Source organism: Rhinopithecus bieti, unplaced genomic scaffold (genome assembly GCF_001698545.2).
Source record: "Rhinopithecus bieti isolate Rb0 unplaced genomic scaffold, ASM169854v2 scaffold_28016, whole genome shotgun sequence".
NCBI classification, from domain to species: domain Eukaryota; kingdom Metazoa; phylum Chordata; class Mammalia; order Primates; family Cercopithecidae; genus Rhinopithecus; species Rhinopithecus bieti.
This window is the reverse complement of record NW_016813202.1, coordinates 1,365,276-1,385,337: the sequence shown is the minus strand read 5'-3', so window position 1 is coordinate 1,385,337 and position 20,062 is coordinate 1,365,276. Positions and strand designations below refer to the sequence as shown.

The 20,062-nt window shown below is 40.4% G+C and overlaps 1 protein-coding gene and 1 long non-coding RNA gene across 6 annotated transcripts in view; one reads left to right on the top strand and one right to left on the bottom strand.

The window, feature by feature from the left end:
• PLD5 (phospholipase D family member 5) overlaps positions 1–20,062 on the bottom strand; it is a 446,581-nt gene that overhangs the window by 182,053 nt on the left and 244,466 nt on the right. For 4 of the 5 annotated variants that reach the window (XM_017847817.1, XM_017847818.1, XM_017847816.1 and 1 more), the window contains one exon: positions 1,101–1,212. In XM_017847817.1, the coding sequence (XP_017703306.1) occupies positions 1,101–1,212 (112 nt within the window). Of the gene's footprint in view, positions 1–1,100; positions 1,213–20,062 lie in introns of those variants that run through there. The other variant, XM_017847820.1, reaches the window with a different exon arrangement.
• The window catches only part of LOC108512544 (uncharacterized), a 9,361-nt gene continuing 6,974 nt past the window's right edge, over positions 17,676–20,062 (top strand). The window contains exon 1 of the long non-coding RNA XR_001880629.1: positions 17,676–17,768. This is a non-coding gene — a long non-coding RNA (uncharacterized LOC108512544). The remainder of the gene's footprint in view (positions 17,769–20,062) is intronic.

The window sequence follows — 20,062 nt, the reverse complement described above, 5'->3', positions numbered from 1 at the left end:
AATCCACTGAACTAGGCACTTACAAGTTTTTCAAACACATTCTGCTGTACCCAGGTAGCACAGCACAGCTTTTCAAACATACGACTATCTCATGTTTTATTTTCCTGTGCGTAGAAAACTTGTGCATGGTGATAGGTACATGTGCATAGCCACGCTTATGTCTTCTATATGTCTATGACTTTCAATATGCTTTATCACCTCCAATTTTTCTTCTCCAGGAGGAAGGGCCACTGAGGCTCACTTATTTGATTCCTGTTCTGTTCCATTTTTAGAAGGAATTGCCACTTAAAAATGTGGGGAAGATGACAAGCAAAAAATGCACAGTATGTTTAAATAGCACAAACATGAGCTGTAACGCCATCAGGCAGAACATGAATGACTCACTGAGGTCAGTGCCCTGTCCTCTTCTAGGGACACCCGGCAGCTTGAACATTTTCACTGGCTCAAACATGCCTTTCAGAGGCTTACACTTGGGATAATAAATTCCATGTAACAATTTTTACAAAACAGTAAAAACTATTTGGACGTGAGAGCTCAATTCGGTTGAGATTACCGCAAAATAAAGTTATTTTGGAATTATTTTCGGTCTTCATGAGATTGTGAGAAAAATTGCAAAGTGGCTATATAAATGGTGTTCTCCTGTGGAATTGTCTTAAAACTCATGAATCAGGCAATGTTTCATAGACTCCAGGATCTGACTATATTATTTTTAAAAATATAGCATGAAAAGAATTTTCATTTGGCAGGCAAGAGAAAAGTAGAGATCCAGTGTGTATTCTGATGAGAAGTGGTTCTTCTCTGTAATCACACCGTTGAAATGTTCAGAAAGGGAAAGATTCTTCTTTCTAGTTTATCATCATTTATTGGCCAGTAGATTATTTTGCTTACACTAATATGCAACAGTTTTTTTTAATCCCAATATATTAATTAGTTCCTCCACTTAAAACTTTAATCGAGCTGTTTTTCAAAGGAGATGCAAATGTACTATGTACTAAGTGAAATGTACTAATTATAAAAATATTATATATTATTTTAAGGGAAATTAAAAGTATCTTAACAGAAAACCCAGCGGTAGAGTAGCATATCAACCTTGGTCTTACCCTTTAATTTCAAGGCTTCTAATACCTTTGAATCAGCTGTTACATCACTCACTAGCTTGATTTCAATATTTTGTGAAGTCAGTTGGAGCAACTTTTCAAAAAGACGTTGACCCTGGAAAAAATATTCAGAGACAAAGAAAGTCAGAAAACCTAAATATTTACCAATTTAGACAGGTAAAAATAAACTCATAGAAATTAATCTACTCATTCAAATGTTAAAAAGGCAAGCATTTCAACAATTGGTATTCAGATTTATGAAATTCTTTCAAAAGAGTTTCTGTCAATAGAGTAGTAGCATGAACACAGGTTGCAGTTTTTGGGGGGTATTGTGCAATTAAACAATTATTGCAATAATAATTCCATTGCTATAATGCAAATCTACCCTTTTCTGCTTTTTGGATCTGTAGTTATCTACACACAAAGAAGCAGCAAAGATTAAGCAGTTGTGTTTTGGCCCAAAGAGACTTAGATTCCAGCTGGTTTTCCAATTTACAAGCTGTTTCTTAATCTCACTAATCTCCAGTTTCTTCCTTTGCAAAATGCAGATAATATTAATATTTACTTCAAAAGGTTTTTGTGAGATTAAAGAATAGTAAGTAAGCATTCTTTAAGTATTAGCTGTTAAGAGGGAAATTATGGTTACTAATCGGTGATTTACCTGAATTCATGTTGTTTAAATGTATTTTAATGAATCAACTAATGTTCTACCTAAAAATAACTGAAATAAAAAACAAAATCAAAACTAAAAGTTTGTCAGCCAGGCATGGTGGTTCATGTCTCTAATCCCAGGACTTTGGGAGGCGAGGCAGCTGGATCACTTGAGGCCAAGAGTCTTAAGACCAGTCCAGCCTGGCCAACCTGATGAAACCCTGTCTCCACTAAAAATACAAAAATTAGCTGGGCATGGTGGTGTGCGCTTATAGTCCTAGCTACTTGGGAGGCTGAGGCAGGAGAATTGCTTGAACCTGGGAGGCAGAGTTTACAGTGAGCCAAGGTTGCACCAGAGCACTCCAGCCTGGGCGAAAGAACGAGACTACATCTCAACAAACAAACAAACAAACAAAAGTTTTCCTTATAAGATTTTCAAAAGCATATAATTTTTAGAGTAAGTTTTAATCTCAGGCAGACTGAATAACAGTAGGTCCACAGTCATTGCATTATCTCAGGTCACTGGATTGCACCATTATCCTCTTTATCATCCTTTGTATGTTTTAATAGACTCCCATCTGTCTCCTTATCATAAAAGGAAAATGGTCTTCTTGTATTGATTTTTTAGATTTTTGCTGTTCGATCACAAACTCAAATGCCTTCAGGAGCTAAACAGAGAATAAGGCTTTGGTCTTAATGGGCCCACAGCGGCAAGGTCTTACCTTATTCTGGTAAGAAGGGACTGTGGATAATGATACGGAATGGCTTTGGTGACTGGGAAGAGAGAATGATAGAAATGTGGAGGCAGAGTGGTGATTCCTGCAATTCGGCCTTAGAAAAGAGAGAAGCCACCCGGGCACGGAGGCTCACACCTGTAATCCTAGCACTTTGGGAGGCAAAGGCGGGTAGAACACCTGAGGTCAGGAGTTTGAGACCAGCCTGGTCAACATGGGGAAACCCAGTCTCTACTAAAAATAGAAAAATTAGCTGGGCATGGTGGTGGGCGCCTGTAATCCCAGCTACTCTGGAGGCTGAGGCAGGAGAATTGCTGGAACCTGGGAGGTGGAGGTTACAGTGAGCTGAGATTGTGCCACTGCACTCCAGCCTGGGTGACAGAGTGAGACTCCATCAAAACAAAAAAACAAGAAAAAAAAACAGAGAAAAGAGGAAGGGAAGGGGGAGGGGAAGGGGAAGGCGGAACGACGAGGGGGATAGGAAGGAAGTGGGAAGGTGAGGAAGGGTGAGGGGAAAGGGCGAGGGGAAAGGGAGAGGGAGTGGAGGGGAAGGGGGGGAAAGGGGAGGGGAGGGAAGGGGAAGGGGAAGCAGAGGGAGGGAGAAGGGGAGGGAAGGGGAGGAGTGGAGGGCGAAGGGGGAAAGGGAGGGGGGAAGGGAGGGGGAAGGGAGGGGAGGGGAGGGAAAGGGAGGGGAAGGGGAAGGGGAGAGGGGAGGGTTGAAGGGAGGGGAGGGAAAGGGGAAGGGAAGGAGGAGAAAGGGGAGGGAAAGGGGAAGGGAGAGGGAAAGGAAGGGGAAGGGCAAGGGGAGGGAAGGAAGAGGGGACAGGAGGGAAGGGAAAGGGAGGGGAAGGGGAAGGGGAAGGGGAGGAGAGGGGAGAGGGGAAGGGGAAGAGGAAGGGAAGGAGAGGCGAGGGGGAAGGAGGGGAAGGGGCAAGGGGAGGAGGAGGGAGAGGGGAAGGGAAGGGGAAGGGAAACGGGAGGGAGGGAAAGGAGGAGAGGGGAAGGGAAGGAAGAAGGGAGAAGAAAGGGGAGGAGGAGGAAGGAAGGGGAAAGGCAAGGGAGGGAGAAGGGGAAGGGGAAGGGAAGGGAAGAAGAGGCTGAAGATCAAGACTCTGAAGCTTGGGGTGTTAGGAGGAAGAAGCTGGTGTTCTTGTGCTGCGGTGACAGCTGACAGCAGGCAGGAGTATCTGGCATATCCAGCTGTGCTCTAGCCTGGCGTTGGCTGGCATAGCCATTGTTCCATAACCCCTGGGTGTTGGAGGACAGAGTGGAAGTTGCACTGTTGCACCTGTGCCATGCATGGAGGCTTCCATTTAGTTTAAGTAAGTGTAGAAATAAAAGTTGCTCAAAGTGGAGCTCATCAAAAGCGATTAAATTTCTCTGTACTCCAAAAGCCTGGAGGAAGCCTCACCACAAACCAGGTATTCTGGTGTGGTATGTTGAGTGCATCAGACGGTTATTAACTTCTTATTTAAAAAAGAGGCAGAGGCTGAGCTTATCCTTGTAATCCCAGTGCTTTGGGAGGCCAAGGTGGAAGAATCACTTGAGCCCAGGAGTTCGAGACCAGCCTGGGAAATATCGGGAGACCTTGTCTCTACAAAAAGTTAAAAGAAAATAGCCAGGCATGATGGTGCACGTCTGTAGTCCCTGCTACTCAGGAGGATGAGGTTGTGCTTGAGCCTGGGAGTTTGAGGATGCAGTGAGCCATGATTGTGCCACTGCACTCCAGCCTGGGCAACACAGCTGGACCCCATCTCCAAAAAAAAAAAAAAAAAAAAAAGAGGCAAGAGGGGAGAGGGAGGGTGAGAGAGAGAGAGAGAGAGAGAGACAGAAACAACTAGACAGACAGAGAAGGACAGGAAAGAAAAACAAGCCGGTGCTGATTTGCTGATTTCAGTGTCTATGTAAATTTTAAATTTACTGTGTAGAGGTAGGGGCCTGGATGGTGAGAGGCTCAGGCACAGGATGTGAGGGAGAATCCACATCAAAGCGCTTTGTGGTTCTTGGATAGAGTTGACACCAACAATACTTCTTTGTCAGTTTTGGCACTCCTCCAAGGAGTCCATTCTACCCTTACTCCATTGAAGTTTTGGTGATGTGTGCATGGCCCAGATTTCCAGAACTGAGACTCGTGTCATCACGTGTTCATGTAAGTCGTTTGCATTTTTTCCTTTCATACAAATAAACACTCTGTGTGTTCCGTAAGGCCCCATGGTCAGTGGGCTCGTAGTTTTTGGCCAATTCATTTATTTTTCCTGTTAGTTAACGGAATATATTTGGCACGGCTGAAACATTCAAGAGACCATCTAACTTATCTGTATTTCTGGCTGTGCCTTCAATTGATTTCCACTGTGTTATTTTTGTGGGACTTAAAGACAACCAGAACTCTCACACATGAATGAAAATAGAAATTCCAAAATCTACAGATACTGGCAGACTGTCATTGAATAAAGCTTATTTTTACTTTTAGTATGTGCTGATTACTTACACCAAGGAATCCTACAATTTTTAATTATAGTACTCACTGTAATGATCCTGGGCTTGGGGAGAGTTTCTATACTTAGGGTTGAGGTAGAATTTCTATCAAATCTCTCATCTTCCGCATGTTATCTTCCCATACAATAATTTTTGTTAAGACATTCAAAATGTAATCATTTCCAAAGGTATTAAACCCTACTCTATGCAGAGATCTGCAGTAAGGCCTCCTAATGCTTTCTGAGTGACATTCACTCATCTTTTTTAAAATTTAAATTTAAATTTTAATGTTTGAGACAGAGTCTCACTCTGTTGCCCAGGCTGGGGTACAGTGATGTGATCTCGGCTCACTGCAACCTCCGCCTCCTGGGTTCAAGTGATTCTCCTGCCTCAGTCTCCCATGTAGCTGGGACTACAGGCACCTGCCACCACGCCTGACTAATTTTTGTACTTTTAGTAGAGATAGGGCTTCACTATGTTGGCCAGGCTGGTCTTGAACTCCTGATTTCAGGTGATCTGCCTCCCCTTGACCTCCCAAAGTTCTGGGATTACAGGCGTGAGCCACTGTGCCCGGCCTCACTCATCTGTTTTTTTTTTTTTTTAAATAAGAAATAACGAAAGTGCCTTAGCTGTTAAACATCAGCAATATAAAACCTTGCCCTTTCTAGTAAAGAACATTAGCCAACATTTCAGACTTAGATAAATCATCTCAAAGACCATCAGTGTCTCAGGGACGCTGAGCAGCTTTAGACCAATTTGTAAATGAAGTCGTAAAAGCCTTATGATGGGGAGGCTGAGGCAGGAGAATGGCGTGAACCCGGGAGGCGGAGCTTGCAGTGAGCTGAGATCCAGCCACTGCACTCCAGCCCCGGTGACAGAGTGAGACTCCATCTCAAAAAAAAAAAAAAAAAAAAAAAAAAAACCTTATGATGTACAGTAGAGTCATATGCAGGAAGCTGTACCCGCAAAATAGAGACCCAGCTCAGCCCCTTTGTGACTTTAAGAGGATGCTTCATGTAGGAGACCCTTTCAATCCTGTAGGGGAGGAAATAAACCTCTTTATCCACCCTCCTAGGTTCAATGGCCGGGTCCAGGAATCAAGCTGATGAAAAACTATCAAGAGAGAACCAACATTTTAACTATGTACACACAAAGTTTTAATTACATGCATACAAGGGAATCCTGCAAAGAAACGAGACTCAAGGAGGTGGCCAGATGATTGAGGCTTATATACTGTCTTAGGCTAAGCAAAGGAAAGTGACTTTGGGGCTTCCAGGTGGGGAAGGCAAGTTATAAGAAGGTGAGGAGAGGTATGGTAAATAAGGTTTGTTCTGCCATACAGGTAAGAGCCTCTCAGGTGATGACAGCTGTCTCCAGCAGTCCCTCTCTTCCTTGTACATAGCCATCATTTTTACGCAGTTAGAGAAAGGTAAGAAACACTCTTCCTGCACTGCTGGTTCTCAGTTCCCTACAGCTCAAGATAATCCATACGCTAAAGGGGTCTATTTTGGGATGGCATCTTCTGGTCCCCTTCAATCCTGAAAGGCTGGTGGGTCATAAATACTGCTTGCTTCTGTTGACCCAAAACACTGGTAGAGAGGATGAAATGCCCAAATACAATGTGAAGGGAATAAGCAAAAACACCAGAGAAACCCAAAGTTATGTTAGAGAAACTTAATTCTGAGGCTCATGTAGACTCTACCGCTGGCTTTCAAGCTTGTTTTAGCAGTCGAACTCTTAGTGCAAATAAAAAGGGAAGCGAAACATCTCCAATCCCTTCCTTCCCTCCGGGACAGAATCTGCAGGGCTCCACAGAACACAGATGGAAAAACCACTGAATTTTACTCCACATCATAATGAGAACCTTCAGGATACTGAGATTTCCTACAAACGGAGAAGGCTGTAGCTGGAAGACCACTTAGATCAATAATCGGCCAATCTCTTCATCTTACAAATGAGGACACAGAGGTACAAGAAAATTGAGTGACGTGCTGATGGCCACATGGCTTGCTAGTGGCAAAGTCAGGCCTAGAACATATATCTCTCCTTCCTGATGCAGCACAGTCCTCCCTGAATGATCATTTTGTTATGTTAAAGTTGGAAAAGCGGTATTCGGAAAGAAAGTTACTCCTCAGTCTCTCCCACTCTTTCCATTCCCAGCTACGGTCGAATAGACTCTCCCAAGCCAAGCAGTGCTGGGGCTGAGGGACACTCAATGACCAGCAGACTCAGGTTCTGGGGAGTCCAGAGGCCTGCAGAACAATTCTTAGCCCTATATGAGTGTTCCAGAGTTGCCTGTTCTCCAACAGGCGGTGCAGGAGCCAAGGCCACCTCCCTAAACCCGAGGCTGCGTATATGAGGGGAGAGGCCTTCTTTGGTTGCCCCAGTGGGGAACTAGTAAACCATTCAATGCTGTATCTCCAGTCTTTACCTTCCTTCACCTGAAGGATGGAAGCCACTAATAACCTGATAAAGTTAAATATCAACACATTTAAAGAGAACCAATAACAAGAAGGAAGATGCTTAACACAATGAGCACCCGGTGATCCAGGCTCCTGGAGAAGATGGAAGTTAGAACTGAAACACAGTATGTGCACTCAAGGATGGTCAAGTGTGTCTGGTACTAATACTCAACGATTACAGAACTAACTCACAGGAGTAATTAAAGAACCATATGGCCATTGTTGTAACCTGAATTAGTGGCCTGAAGATCAAATGCAAGAAATATTTCAAAGTACATATGTGCATGTAATACACACACACACACACACACGTAAACATAAGGAGAATTGGGAAAAGGCTGATATATAAATAGAGGAGATATAACACGTGGCTCATAGGCATACTAGAAGAGGAAAAGAAGAAAAAGATTAGGTTTGCAAATAATACAAAAAACAATCCAAGTTGAGGAGAGAACTAAATCTACAAGCTGAAAAGGTACCTGAAGGTGAAGGCAAATTTGATGTAGAAAGAAACATAGAGCCACATTCCATAAAATTAACATCGAGGAGAAAGACCAACTTCTCGCCAAAAAAGAGTTACCCATCAAGGAAAATGGATCAGATAGACTGGCACAGATCTACCCAGCTGTAAGCACGTGGTCGTACAGCCTACTGAAGACAAAGGCTGAGGCCCAAGAATCCTTTGCACACTCAAGAATGTTACCTGCCAGGGCGAAATAAATATTTGCATATATATACAGACTTAGAGACTATCTTGCTTACTTAACCCATATGGGGAACACATCCATATTTAAAGAAAAACTGTGACCAAACAGTAAATAACACTGAACACCATAAAAGAAGATGAGGGGAGAATAAGTGAGGAACAGTATGATATGTATATGTGTTTCAAGCACTAAATGTGGGTTTTTGAAACGGAAGTCACACATTACAGGGGAAGGTCTACTGAGAATCAATTACATGCATTCTCAATGGGAGTGATATTGCCCCGAAGGGACTGAAATAGTGTTACTCTTTTGATGACTAACACACAGATATACATAGAACACTTATACAATATATCTGTGATATTAAATACCATGGGAGGCAGTATTAAGAAAAAATGCATTAGAAGGCTCCTCAGGATGATAATAATAAAAAACAGGTTGAGAAATGCTGATCTGTAATCAACAGGCTAAATAATCTCAGTAAAAGACTAAAAATGCAGGTGGACTTTAAGGTATTAGATGGGAAAAAGTGGATCATTTTTATGAAATGACACAATTTATGGTGCTTTGACAGCTGTAAACTGAGATGTACCAAAAAGCATGGCAACTAAATATATAAAGCAAAAGTTAATAGAAATGCAATTAATACACTATCACAATGTAATACTTCAAAAGATATTTCTCAAAATTGGGCAGATCTAATAGAAAACAAACGAGAATATATAAAAAGTATGTATGATCAATAAACTTGATTATATGTGTACTTTTATATACTTCTCACTGTATATATCAAATTCCCTCAAAACAATTTTTGTTTGTGGAACATTTACAAAAATCTGTCTTGTAACTGCCACTAAGAAGCCTGAACAAAAGCTATCATGGAATATTCTACAGGCTTCATTCTCTGCTCACAATCTAAGAAAATTAGTAACAAATTACATGTTTTGTGAGTATAAAACAAATCTTACCTATTTGGAAATTTAAAACTCACTCTTAGATTATCCTTATACCAAAGAAGAAAAGTAAATGTATGCCTTCTCTAGAAAGCTATGAATAGGTGGGTGCCTCATAGCAAAACCATGAAAGGAGGCAGTATCTGGTGTGGAAGAGAAATGTATTAACCATAAATACCTTCAGTATTATTTTTAAAATAACATAAAATCATATTCATCATATTAACATGGTAGAGGCATAAGAATGTATAAATATAAAAGGGAAATTAATAGATAATCCAGGAATGTTATGCACAAGAATTTTTGTTTCTTTTCTAAGTTCTGGGATACATGTGCAGAACGTGCAGGTTTGTTACATAGATATACATGTGCCATGGTGGTTTGCTGCACCTATCAACCCACCATCTAGGTGTTAAGGCCCACATGCACTAGGTGTTTGTCCTAATGCTCTCCTTCCCCTTGCCCCATCCCCTGACAGGCCCTGGTGTGTGATGTTCCCCTCTCTGTCTCTCCGTGTCTAAGTGTTCTCATTGTTCCACTCCCACTTATGAATGAGAACATGCGGTGTTTGGTTTTCTGTTCCTGTGTTAGTTTGCTAAGAGTGATGGCTTCTAGCTTCATCCATGTCCCTGCAAAGGACATGAACTCATTCTTTTTTATGGCTGCATAGTATTCCATGGTGTATATGTACCATATTTTCTTTATCTAGTCTATCATTGATGGGCATGTGGGTTAGTTCCAAGTCTTTGCTATTATAAATAGAGGCACAAGATTTTAGCAATAAAAGATACTATTTTAGTTCAGTTTGAAAAGTTATAAAGGTTTAATCTGGCACATATGAAGGGACCTCTATATTACAAATAAAATGTGTTCCCAGTCAGAATTACTACACACTGATATACTTTCGAAAAATCTAGGCAATTACATGTGCTGTCTTGGAATGGGGGAACCTTAATCAGGCTTTTAGCAGGCTAAATAATGGCTCCCCAAAGATAGTGCTTCTGAATCTCTGGAACCTGTCAATGTTACCCTATTTGGAAATACAGTCTTTGCAGATATTATCAACTTAAGGATCTTATGATGGGGGATTATCCGGGATTATTCTGGATTATCTGGGGATAATCCTAAATACAATCACAAGTGTACTTGTAAGAGATGGGCAAAAGGGGATTTGACACAACTAGAGGAGAAGGCACTGTGAAGATGGAGCAGGAAGATATTGGAAGATGCTGGCCTTGAAGGCTGGAAGGTGTAGCACTAAGCCAAGGAATGCCAGAAGCCACCAGAAGCTGGGAGAGACAAGGAATGCTGGCAGGCCCTGGAGCCGCTGGAGGGAGCATCACCCTCTGACGCCTTGGTTTTCATCCGGGGAAACTGATTTCAGACTTCCTACCTCCAGGACTGTAAAAAAAATAAATTTCTGTTTCTTAAACCAAAAAGTCTATGGTAATTTGTTACAGTAGCCACAGAAAATGAATATTCAAGCTAGCTATATAGAAGTAATAAAAGAAAATACAGACATACAGAATTATAACATATTTAAATAAATTATACTGCAAAACATACTACAAAGTTTAAAAATCTGGAGTAAATATTTGCTATGCAAATGAGAGATGAAGGGATAATAGCCGTACTCTACAAAAATGTGTTAAAAATTGCCTGGGTGCAGTGCTCACACATGTAATCCCAGTGCTTTGGAAGGCCATGTGAGAGGATCACTTGAGGCCAGGAGTTTGAGACCAGCCTGGGCAACATAGTGAGACTCTGTTTCTATCAAACAAAAATAATAAAAGGCCTAAAGCCCAATAAAATGCAGGCAAAGTGTGAGAACAATCAATGACTAAGAAAAGCAAGCCTCTAGGGCCAACAGACACAGGGAGATGCTTTGTGTAATCAAGGAAGCTCAAAGCAGCGCAATAAAGAGACCTCTCTTTGTACTCAAAGAGATCGAAAAACATTTAAGAGTGTCCGCATTTCCTCTTGTCAGAGATTTGGGGAAATGATACTCTGACATATTAGCTTTCTTCCATCCAGGAATCCTACACCTAGAAATCTATCCCAGAGAAGCATAAGTACCAAATTGCAGAAGAGTATATCTTGGATATACCATTATCCTACATACATATATATATATATATATACGTGTGTGTGTGTGTGTGTATGTGCATATAAAGTTTAAATCAAAATTAAAAAGGCAATATAACTGAACATATTAAACATTTGGTGCTATAGTCATAAGAAAATAAGATTTAGGATTTAAGTCAAAGTGTTCTTTTGAAGCAATATACTAGCCTTGATTTTTTTAAAATTTATGCCCTAAGAGGAAAGACCATATGATAAAGGAATATATATATGTATATACATATTTTCATATTCATAGATATATATGAATCTCTTTTGGGCTTAATTCATTAGTTTATTTAATCAATTAAATTTGCTATAAGATTGATATTTATTTACTTACATTACTTATATTTATTTACTTACATCTTACTGAATGTTTACTCTGTAGGATATACAAAGTTTGCCACACATATAAGCATGAATATTATTTCCTTGTATATTTGTCAGTGTCAACCTTTATTCTCAAATGCTTCTAGGATAGAGAGAAGTGACTTTTAAGCCAATCCACTCAACGCATCTATTTACTGGTTGCTTCCTATGTGCCAGCGACCTGAAAGCACTGGCGATATTCAAGGAGAACATGTAGATGACAGATAAGCAAACACAGCCCAATATTCCAAATTCCAGGATGGAGGAAAACAGAGCAAGGGAAAAGCATAGCAGGGTGTCAATAACCCAGCATAAGGCCTTAGGGAAAGTTCCCCAAAGAAAGGGAGGGAAGAAAGAATGTTCCAGGTACAGCCTATGGCAGAGGCCAGAAAGCAGGCAGGAGAGGAGGCTGGAGAGATAAACGGAGGCACATGATGAAGGGCCTTGCAAGCTGCACTGAAGAGTTTGGATCTCATCTGGAAAACAATGTGGACCCTCTGAAGCATTTAACCCAGTGAAGGACACAGTCACATTCTTGTTCTAAATAAAGAACTCGGACTGCAAACTGGAGAATGATAGTTACAGGGAAAAACTGGAGACTAAAAGAGCAATGAGGTGGGTGAAATAGGGAAATGTCAATTGCGATGAAAAAAACTGGGAAGAGCTGGCTGTGCTGGCTCATGCCTGTAACCACAGCCACTGGGTCAGTCCAGGCAGGAGGATCACTTGAGGCTAGGAGCTGGAGACCAGCCTGAGCAATATAACCAGACACATTTCTAAAAATATTTAAAACCGTCAGCTGGGCATGGTGGCACAGACCTACAGTTCCAGCTATCTGAGAGGCTGAGGCAGGATTGCTTGAACCCAGGAGGTTGAAGTTGAAGGTGAGCTTATGACTGTGCCACTGCTCTCCACCCTGGGCAAGAAAGCAAGACCTTGTCTCAAATTTTATATATACACACACACACACACACACACACACATATATATGAATATTTAAATATATATTAACATTTAAAATTATATATAAATTATATATACATATTGTATATATTTGTACATATACATATTGCATATATTTGTACACACTGATTTTTTAGTTTGTAGGACATACAAAGTTTGCCACAAAGTTTGTATATATATACAAATTATATATATATGAGTATATATATGAATATCTATAAATTGGAAGGAATCCAGGTAGTATTTATGAGATAACACAGTGATGAACCTGCTGATGAGGCTTGGAGCTTACGAGAGAGAGGGGAATTGGAGTGGTGGCCAGAGTATGCAAATAGCTCTAAGGATGTGCCAGGAGAAATATGGAATTCCTTATCTCAAACGCAGAAGACAGTGGCCGCTTCATCTCTTCACAGATGTCCCAATGGATCAATCAGAGCTTTAGGAGTTCAGTGCCACAAACCCAGCACCTTGATTGACAGTACTCATTTTTTGGCAATGAGCCATAAGGAATATGCTTGAAACCAGCTGAGAGTATCTGGCGTGGAGCATGCACGCTGCCCGTCCATTCACCGTAACAGGCTCCATCTCATTAGAGGAATTAATGAGTCTGAACAGTTCATCATCAAGGCCTTGCTTAATGATGGTTATCTCAATTATGCACCTTGTGGGCATAAACATAGCCATCCCTGTCAGGGACAGATGAAGAAAGATGAATATGCTCATCATGCCAATCATGGGCCAGGAAATAGCAAGAGAGTAGGTTGGTAACCAGGCCCTCGGCAGCTGGAATCCTACAGTAGCTGAAAATTACCTGTGGGGTTGCTCGAGCATCCACTCTGGCTGCAGAGGGGACAGACAACATTATCTTTGTACTGCCATTCAGCAGTGTCTAGAAGAGCACAATATCCACAGCCTGGCATCATTCCTTTGCTCCAGAGGAAAGAGGGGAGACCAAGGCAAGAAAGGAGCATCAGGATGTGCCAAACATCCCCAACGCTTCCACAGTCACTTATTCCAAGTGGGAAGAGGACCCCACGCAGAATGGACAGAGAATTCCTTCAAAACCTCCCTGCAGAGTGATTCCAGCATGCCCAGGGAGAAGCCATGAGACCTTGCCACATGCTCCCTGGATATTCCATGGTCTTAACAAGGCAGCTCAGATACCCTATCCCTACATTTTGAGAACTAATCTTGAGCAAATGGACAATAAGAAAAAAAATGCACAGATATTTACTGCAGAAGCTCATTCAGAAAAAGGGGGAAAAGGTCAATGCTTAAATGTCCAACAGAGGAAAATAGTTATATTAACTTAACCTGGCAAATCTAGTACATTGTATGTTATGCAGCCAATTAAAATATGTTACCAGTGTTTCTAATAAAATGGAAAAGTGCTTATGTTGTAATGTTAACTTGAAAATTAAGATACAATTCTTTAGGCTGGGGGCAGTGGCTCACACCTGTAATCCCAGCACTTTGGGAGGCTGATGTGGAAGGATCACTTAAGGCAGGAGATTGAGACCAGCGTGGCCAACACGGTGAAACCTCATCTCTACTGCAAATACAAAAATTAGCCAGGCGTGGTGGTGCACACCTGTAATCTCAGCTACTTGGCAGGCTGAAGCAGGAGAATTGCTTGCACCTGGGAGATGGAGGTTGCAGTGAGCTGAGATCATGCCACTGCACTCCAGCCTGGGTGACAGAGTGAGGCCCTGTCTCAAAAACAAACAAAGATATAATTCCTTTTATATAATATGAGCCTATGTATACAAATTATGCATGAAATATCAAACTGTCAAAAACTTTTGTTGGTGGCCATTTGGAGGATTTGGTTTCTCTCTAATTTCTCCATAGTTTCCAAATTTTTGATCGTGAGAGGTTATTACTAATGATAAAGGAAAAAATCTGACCTATTCGAGTGAAAGTACCAAAAAATTAGTCATAGAAAAATAGGAAAAGCACAAATGAAGATAAAAAAAGAGAAAAAATAAGCATACAAGCAAACAAACTCCGACAAGACAATCTTAAAGAAAGTAATTAATACAATTAGAAGGAATATCTTAGGTTCATGATTTACTCATGGCCATATGATTGGATTTAAAAGGAATCACAGAGGTTAAACTCTTGCTAATGCTTATGAGTTTATATTAGAATAATGATTTCCCATAGAAATGTGTTGGAAAGCAAGCAAGAACATAATCAGGATTACTCAACAGATGGGGAAATGGCAGCATGAAGCAGCAGCAGGAACATACCAAGAAAAAATAGGACCAAAATCCACCAGAGCCTGTGAGCTCTGCTGCACAGTTCAAAGCAGAGGTAATCCAACATGAGCCAATGTACTGACAGCACCCCTCATTGTTGTTCTACTATTCCGTATTGTTATAAATGGTTTATCGTTTGTCTGTCTCCCTCACCACACTTTGAGCTCTATGGAGGTAGGGACCCTTACTTATTTTATTTTCCATCCCCAGCAAATGGCACAGCACCTTGATAAATGTCTGTTCAATAAAGACACATTTAACATCACTGTTGTCACATTTAAAACGGGAGAATGCTAATTAACAAACAAGCATTTGCGGAGTGTTGATTTTGTGGAGCAGGGAAAAGATGATACTTTGAAATAAAGGGACACTCTTTCCATGAGGTTATGCTGTCTTTATGCTGACACTGTACCAGGAGTTCTACTGATATCATATGTAGCCTGGAGATGGGAAGGCTGAAGGTAATCTACTGTTTCAAACCAAAAAGCAATCACTGAGTTCCATTCTGTTACTGGTGGTGTGCTGGATAACACCAGCAGGATAAATACGACATGGGTCCTAGAGCCCAGGACTATGCGGAATATTTAAGTACAAGCTGCTACTCATTTACATCACTATGTAGGGAACAATTGCAAATTTGGAACAGGCAAAATTAGGTTGACAAACTGGGGTAAGGACCAACCTGGCCCAATGTTGGAACTTACGAAAGTTGAACAATGTTTATTGGACCGGGATGGTTTAAAACAGTGATTCTCAATCCTGGTGTCCGGTAAAATCCCCTCATTATTTTTAAAAGCATTGAAGCCTGGGACCCCTCTCCAAATATTCTGACCTAACTGGTCTAGGATGGGCTTGGGCATAAGCATATTTTAAAATCTCCCCAGGTGACTCTGACCAGCAGCCACGGTTGAAAACCACTATATTGGGAGAGAAAAGTGGGAATCTACCTGAAAATGTGTGTATTTTCTGTCTCTCTCTCTTTTTTTTTTTTTTGAGAGCGAGTCTTGCTCTGTCTCCAGGCTGTAGTGCAGTGGCGCAATCTCCACTCACTGCAACCTCTGCCTCTTGGGTTCCAGTGATTCCCCTGCCTCAGCCTCCCAAGTACCTGGGACTACAGGCATGTGCCACCACACCCAGCTAATTTTTTGTTTTAGTAGAAATGGGGTTTCACCATGTTGGCCAGGATGATCTTGATCTCCTGACCTCGTGATCTACCCCGCTCAGCCTCCCAAAGTGCTGGGATTACAGGCGTGAGCCACCGCGCCCGGCCTCTCCTTTCTTCACCTAAACCCTAGAGAGCAATTTGCATTTGTATTCTGTGTAGAATTTTCTATCTTCACTTCTTTTCACATAAGTTGAAATCTTGACAGACAGCTGAATAGTATTCTTGTTGAAAGATTACATAATCAAGTGTCCACTACATTTGAAAGTAAATGTCCTGCATCAGAACAACAAAAATGAAAACTACAACTATGTTTTATAAGCTGCATTCTTTACTGTTTTACAAATATTATCTAATTGAATTCACCAAGCAATCAAATGAGAGAGGCATTATATTACACTCATTTTATAGAGGGGTATAAATTTATAAATCAGAATTAATTTTAATTAACAGATAACACTGAAGATCAGATGAGTTGTGACATTTGCTCAATGTGACCACAACTACTAAACTATTAGTCAATCTAATGTATTAATGACAAAGCTTATGATCTTTCCCCTATAGTACATGGATCCAGAATAACACTGCGAGTTTGCCTTTTCTATAAAACCAAGCGCTGAGAACTAAATATAAACAAAATAAGCAATTCTGAACAGAGCCAAATAACAACAGAGAATTTGTATGTATCCTGATTATGCTTTCATTAATTTATATATGTTTTATTTTTCCCTATGTCCCCACTAAAAATAGACAAACTAGACTGTAGGAAGTTTGCATAATATAGTAGAAATGTGTGTAAGCCCTCAGGATCCACATCGAAACAAAAATGAAATGTGTGTTTTCACATTGCAGCAGAATATCCTGCTTTCCCTGACTCCTTTACCCAACCTGCCACTTACCATAGGCTCAAAGAATTTCAGTTATTTAAGGATCCAGTCTCCACCAACTACGCCAATCATTTTCCAGGCAAAATGAAAACTAGGAAATGCTATGATGTGATTTTCCTGGGTTAAAAATATCGTTAAGAAATTTTAATTAAATATTTCATGTTCAGGCTACACGAGTATCAGATAGTTTTATCAGGCTTTTACATGGGAGTGACATTGTCAAAAACAGGATTCTTCTGGGTTTCAGGCATAGCCCTGTGTTACAAAGTAGATGCTGACCGTTTGCATGATGAGTGAATAAAGAGTCTCCTTCAGAAGACTTGAAGAGGGAATGGAGACTTGCCTAGGACTGCAGGGAAGGGCGAGAAAGGGACACGTGGGTTTAGAGAGCGAAGGAAGATGGAGAATGGAAAAGATGGCGGAGACTGGGAGCAAGAGGTGCTGGAGGCACCGGGCCACAGAGGACTCCACCAGGCTGTGGGCTTCCTTACGACAGGTAAGAGGCATTATGGGACAAAATGTGCAGTGGTAATAATGGAAAATGTTAATAATATCATTTACAAATGAATCATAAGGATGGCTACGAAACAAACGACAAGGAAACGTTTTATAAGTTTGATGAAACAAAAGCCCTTGTCCATTGGTTAAACGGCATTGATCAGATCAGCTAGGAAGAATACTGCAGAAAAGGAATGAGTGGGCTACCAGGTAGCACCTGGAGACCTGAGTCACACATGGATACAGCTGCCTGAATCACAATGGCAGGGTCATATGCATGCTGCCAGGTCATACAGGTCTTCAATATAGAACAAAACATCAATCAACAAAAATTAGGAGGGACTGTAAGTTCAAGACCACACAATTTACTGTGTTTTCAAAATTCAAGATGTTACTTGTCCAGAGGGAGATACACACACACATATGTATGTACCTTATATAAATATACATATATATAATCAGCAAATATAGACTGCAGTTGTATTTTCTATTAAATGATAGTGCTCTAAGATCAAATATTTCACAATCTTACCATATAACTTCGCTAGATAGTGTTTGGTTATAAATTTCAGGACAAATGGAGAGGTTAAAAAAAGGTATTCTTAAGCTTGCAGAATTCTTGACAATGGGGCTTTTATGGATGGTGAGAGGGTGATGAGTTCTTCCAGATCTTTTCCAAACCTGAAGTGCCCCCTGCTTCTCCAAAGACAGAGTAGCTGCTTCTCAATGGGTGTGTCAACAAGAACTGCATGAGTAGATGAGTGAGAGTAAGACCATGTGCGTGTGTGTGTGCACTCACACTTGAAGATTTATAATAAATCAAATGAAAGTAAGAATTCCACATACAATGACAATTTACCTAATCCTTCTTATCTACCCAGAGTCTCACATTTGCAGAAATTATAATCCCCTTCTAATTTTACATAGTAACCATCCCAATTTCTAGCACAGTGTAAGAGCCATAATAAGAACTTGCTAACAGAATAAACTTGAACCAGAGTTACAGTGTGTACACAAATACATGAATGTGAATAACAACATTCACAATCATAACAAACCCTTATATAGGCACTAAAATGGTCGAACACTATTCTATACTCTTTACAGATATTAACTGATTTAATCTGCACAACAACCTATGAGGCAGGTCCTGTTATCACCCTGATTTTGCTGTTGAGGAAACTGAGGCATAGAGAGTTCATCCTCTTGCCCGAGGTTGCACAGCTAATAAGTAGGTCAAAAAAACAAAACAAAACAAAAACTGTAAGCTCCACTCCTGGCTCATTTCTGCAGTCTTGCTAAGATCTGCTAACGACTGTGTAGAGGTAGGATCCAGGCTTGTACTTTCCAGAAAGAACCTCCTGGATCAGTGAGCTCTTATCATAAATCATGTTTATGATTTATTTAAAAATCATAAACACTGTTTGATTTTTAAAAATCATAATGTCTCAAAATAAAACAACTGTAATGTATCATCAGTTGGCAATCACAGCTCACTGGAAGACCAGTATCTAACTGATTTCACATAAACACATCTCTTTAAGATTCCATTGTTGCAGACCATTAATTATTTTACAGGCTCCTCACAGTGAATTCAGAGTGTGAGTTTATTGTTTTATTTTTTTTTTACCCAATGGATTAGGTAGCTCTACTAATGAGCCTGTGTCAGTTATATTTCTTGGCTGTTTCTGAACAGGTTTGATTTCATAAATTCCCATCATTTTGTCTCATAAATGAGCAATCAAGATGTCTCAGGAATTTCAACATTTTAGGGTGGCAACTCATCATCCAGACAGAAACAAAAACCTTTTACCTGACCATGTATTTTCCTAAAATTCTAAAATATAGTTATCATGAAACTCTAAACCTCAGCAGCCCTTAGCAGCTGTGATACGGAGTAAGGGCACTGTCCAGTTTCCTTTAGCACAGAAGGAAACAAACACAAACAGATTAACTCCAGGTATGAGACAAGAAAAGCAAAGTGGGTTTTTCAGGGTAGAAATCCAAACAACAAGCTTTTGGAGGTACAGATAAAAACACATTTTAAATCAACGTGTGTTTCCATGCGAATGAAAAATAAAAGAGCCCATATTCATCATTCCTGTTAGTAACAGCCATCACCCTCGCTCTTACAAAATTGCTACTCATCCAGAGACCAGACCGATAAAACGTGCGTGTTTGCTGCTGAGCTGCTCTGCCTGCCATTGGCTACGTGGTTTCTTGGTGCATTTTCCTATTGCTACATGATAAAAAACAGCTGGACTGCTTTTTTTGGTTATAGTTCCTGTTTATGTATGTGCTATCTATGGTTCCATTTAGGACTTTTCTGGCTCTGTTGGTTTAAAATTAAATGTCACATTTGACTATTGTCCCCCAAATAAAAAATATTATCTTTAAAAAATTAATGAAAATGAAGCTGTGAACCTGACACAATTTTTTTTTATCACCCATATTTGTGAAGGATAGTGTTTGGCACCAGAATATTTTAAAGAAAATTTAAATTTGGCTCACTTGAGTAATCAGGGTGTGAACTATTTTTTTCCTAGCATGTTCTTGCATGCAATAAACCAATGAGAGACTATCTCCTGATGTTTATAGGGTCTTGGTGAAAATAAAAGGGTATACACAAGTCTAAAGACTGGTTGCCCGAAGTTTGAAACGTTGGGTAGTCTTGAATTTCCTTTTCCATTTGAAAGATAAAATCAGGTAAAAATTTAAA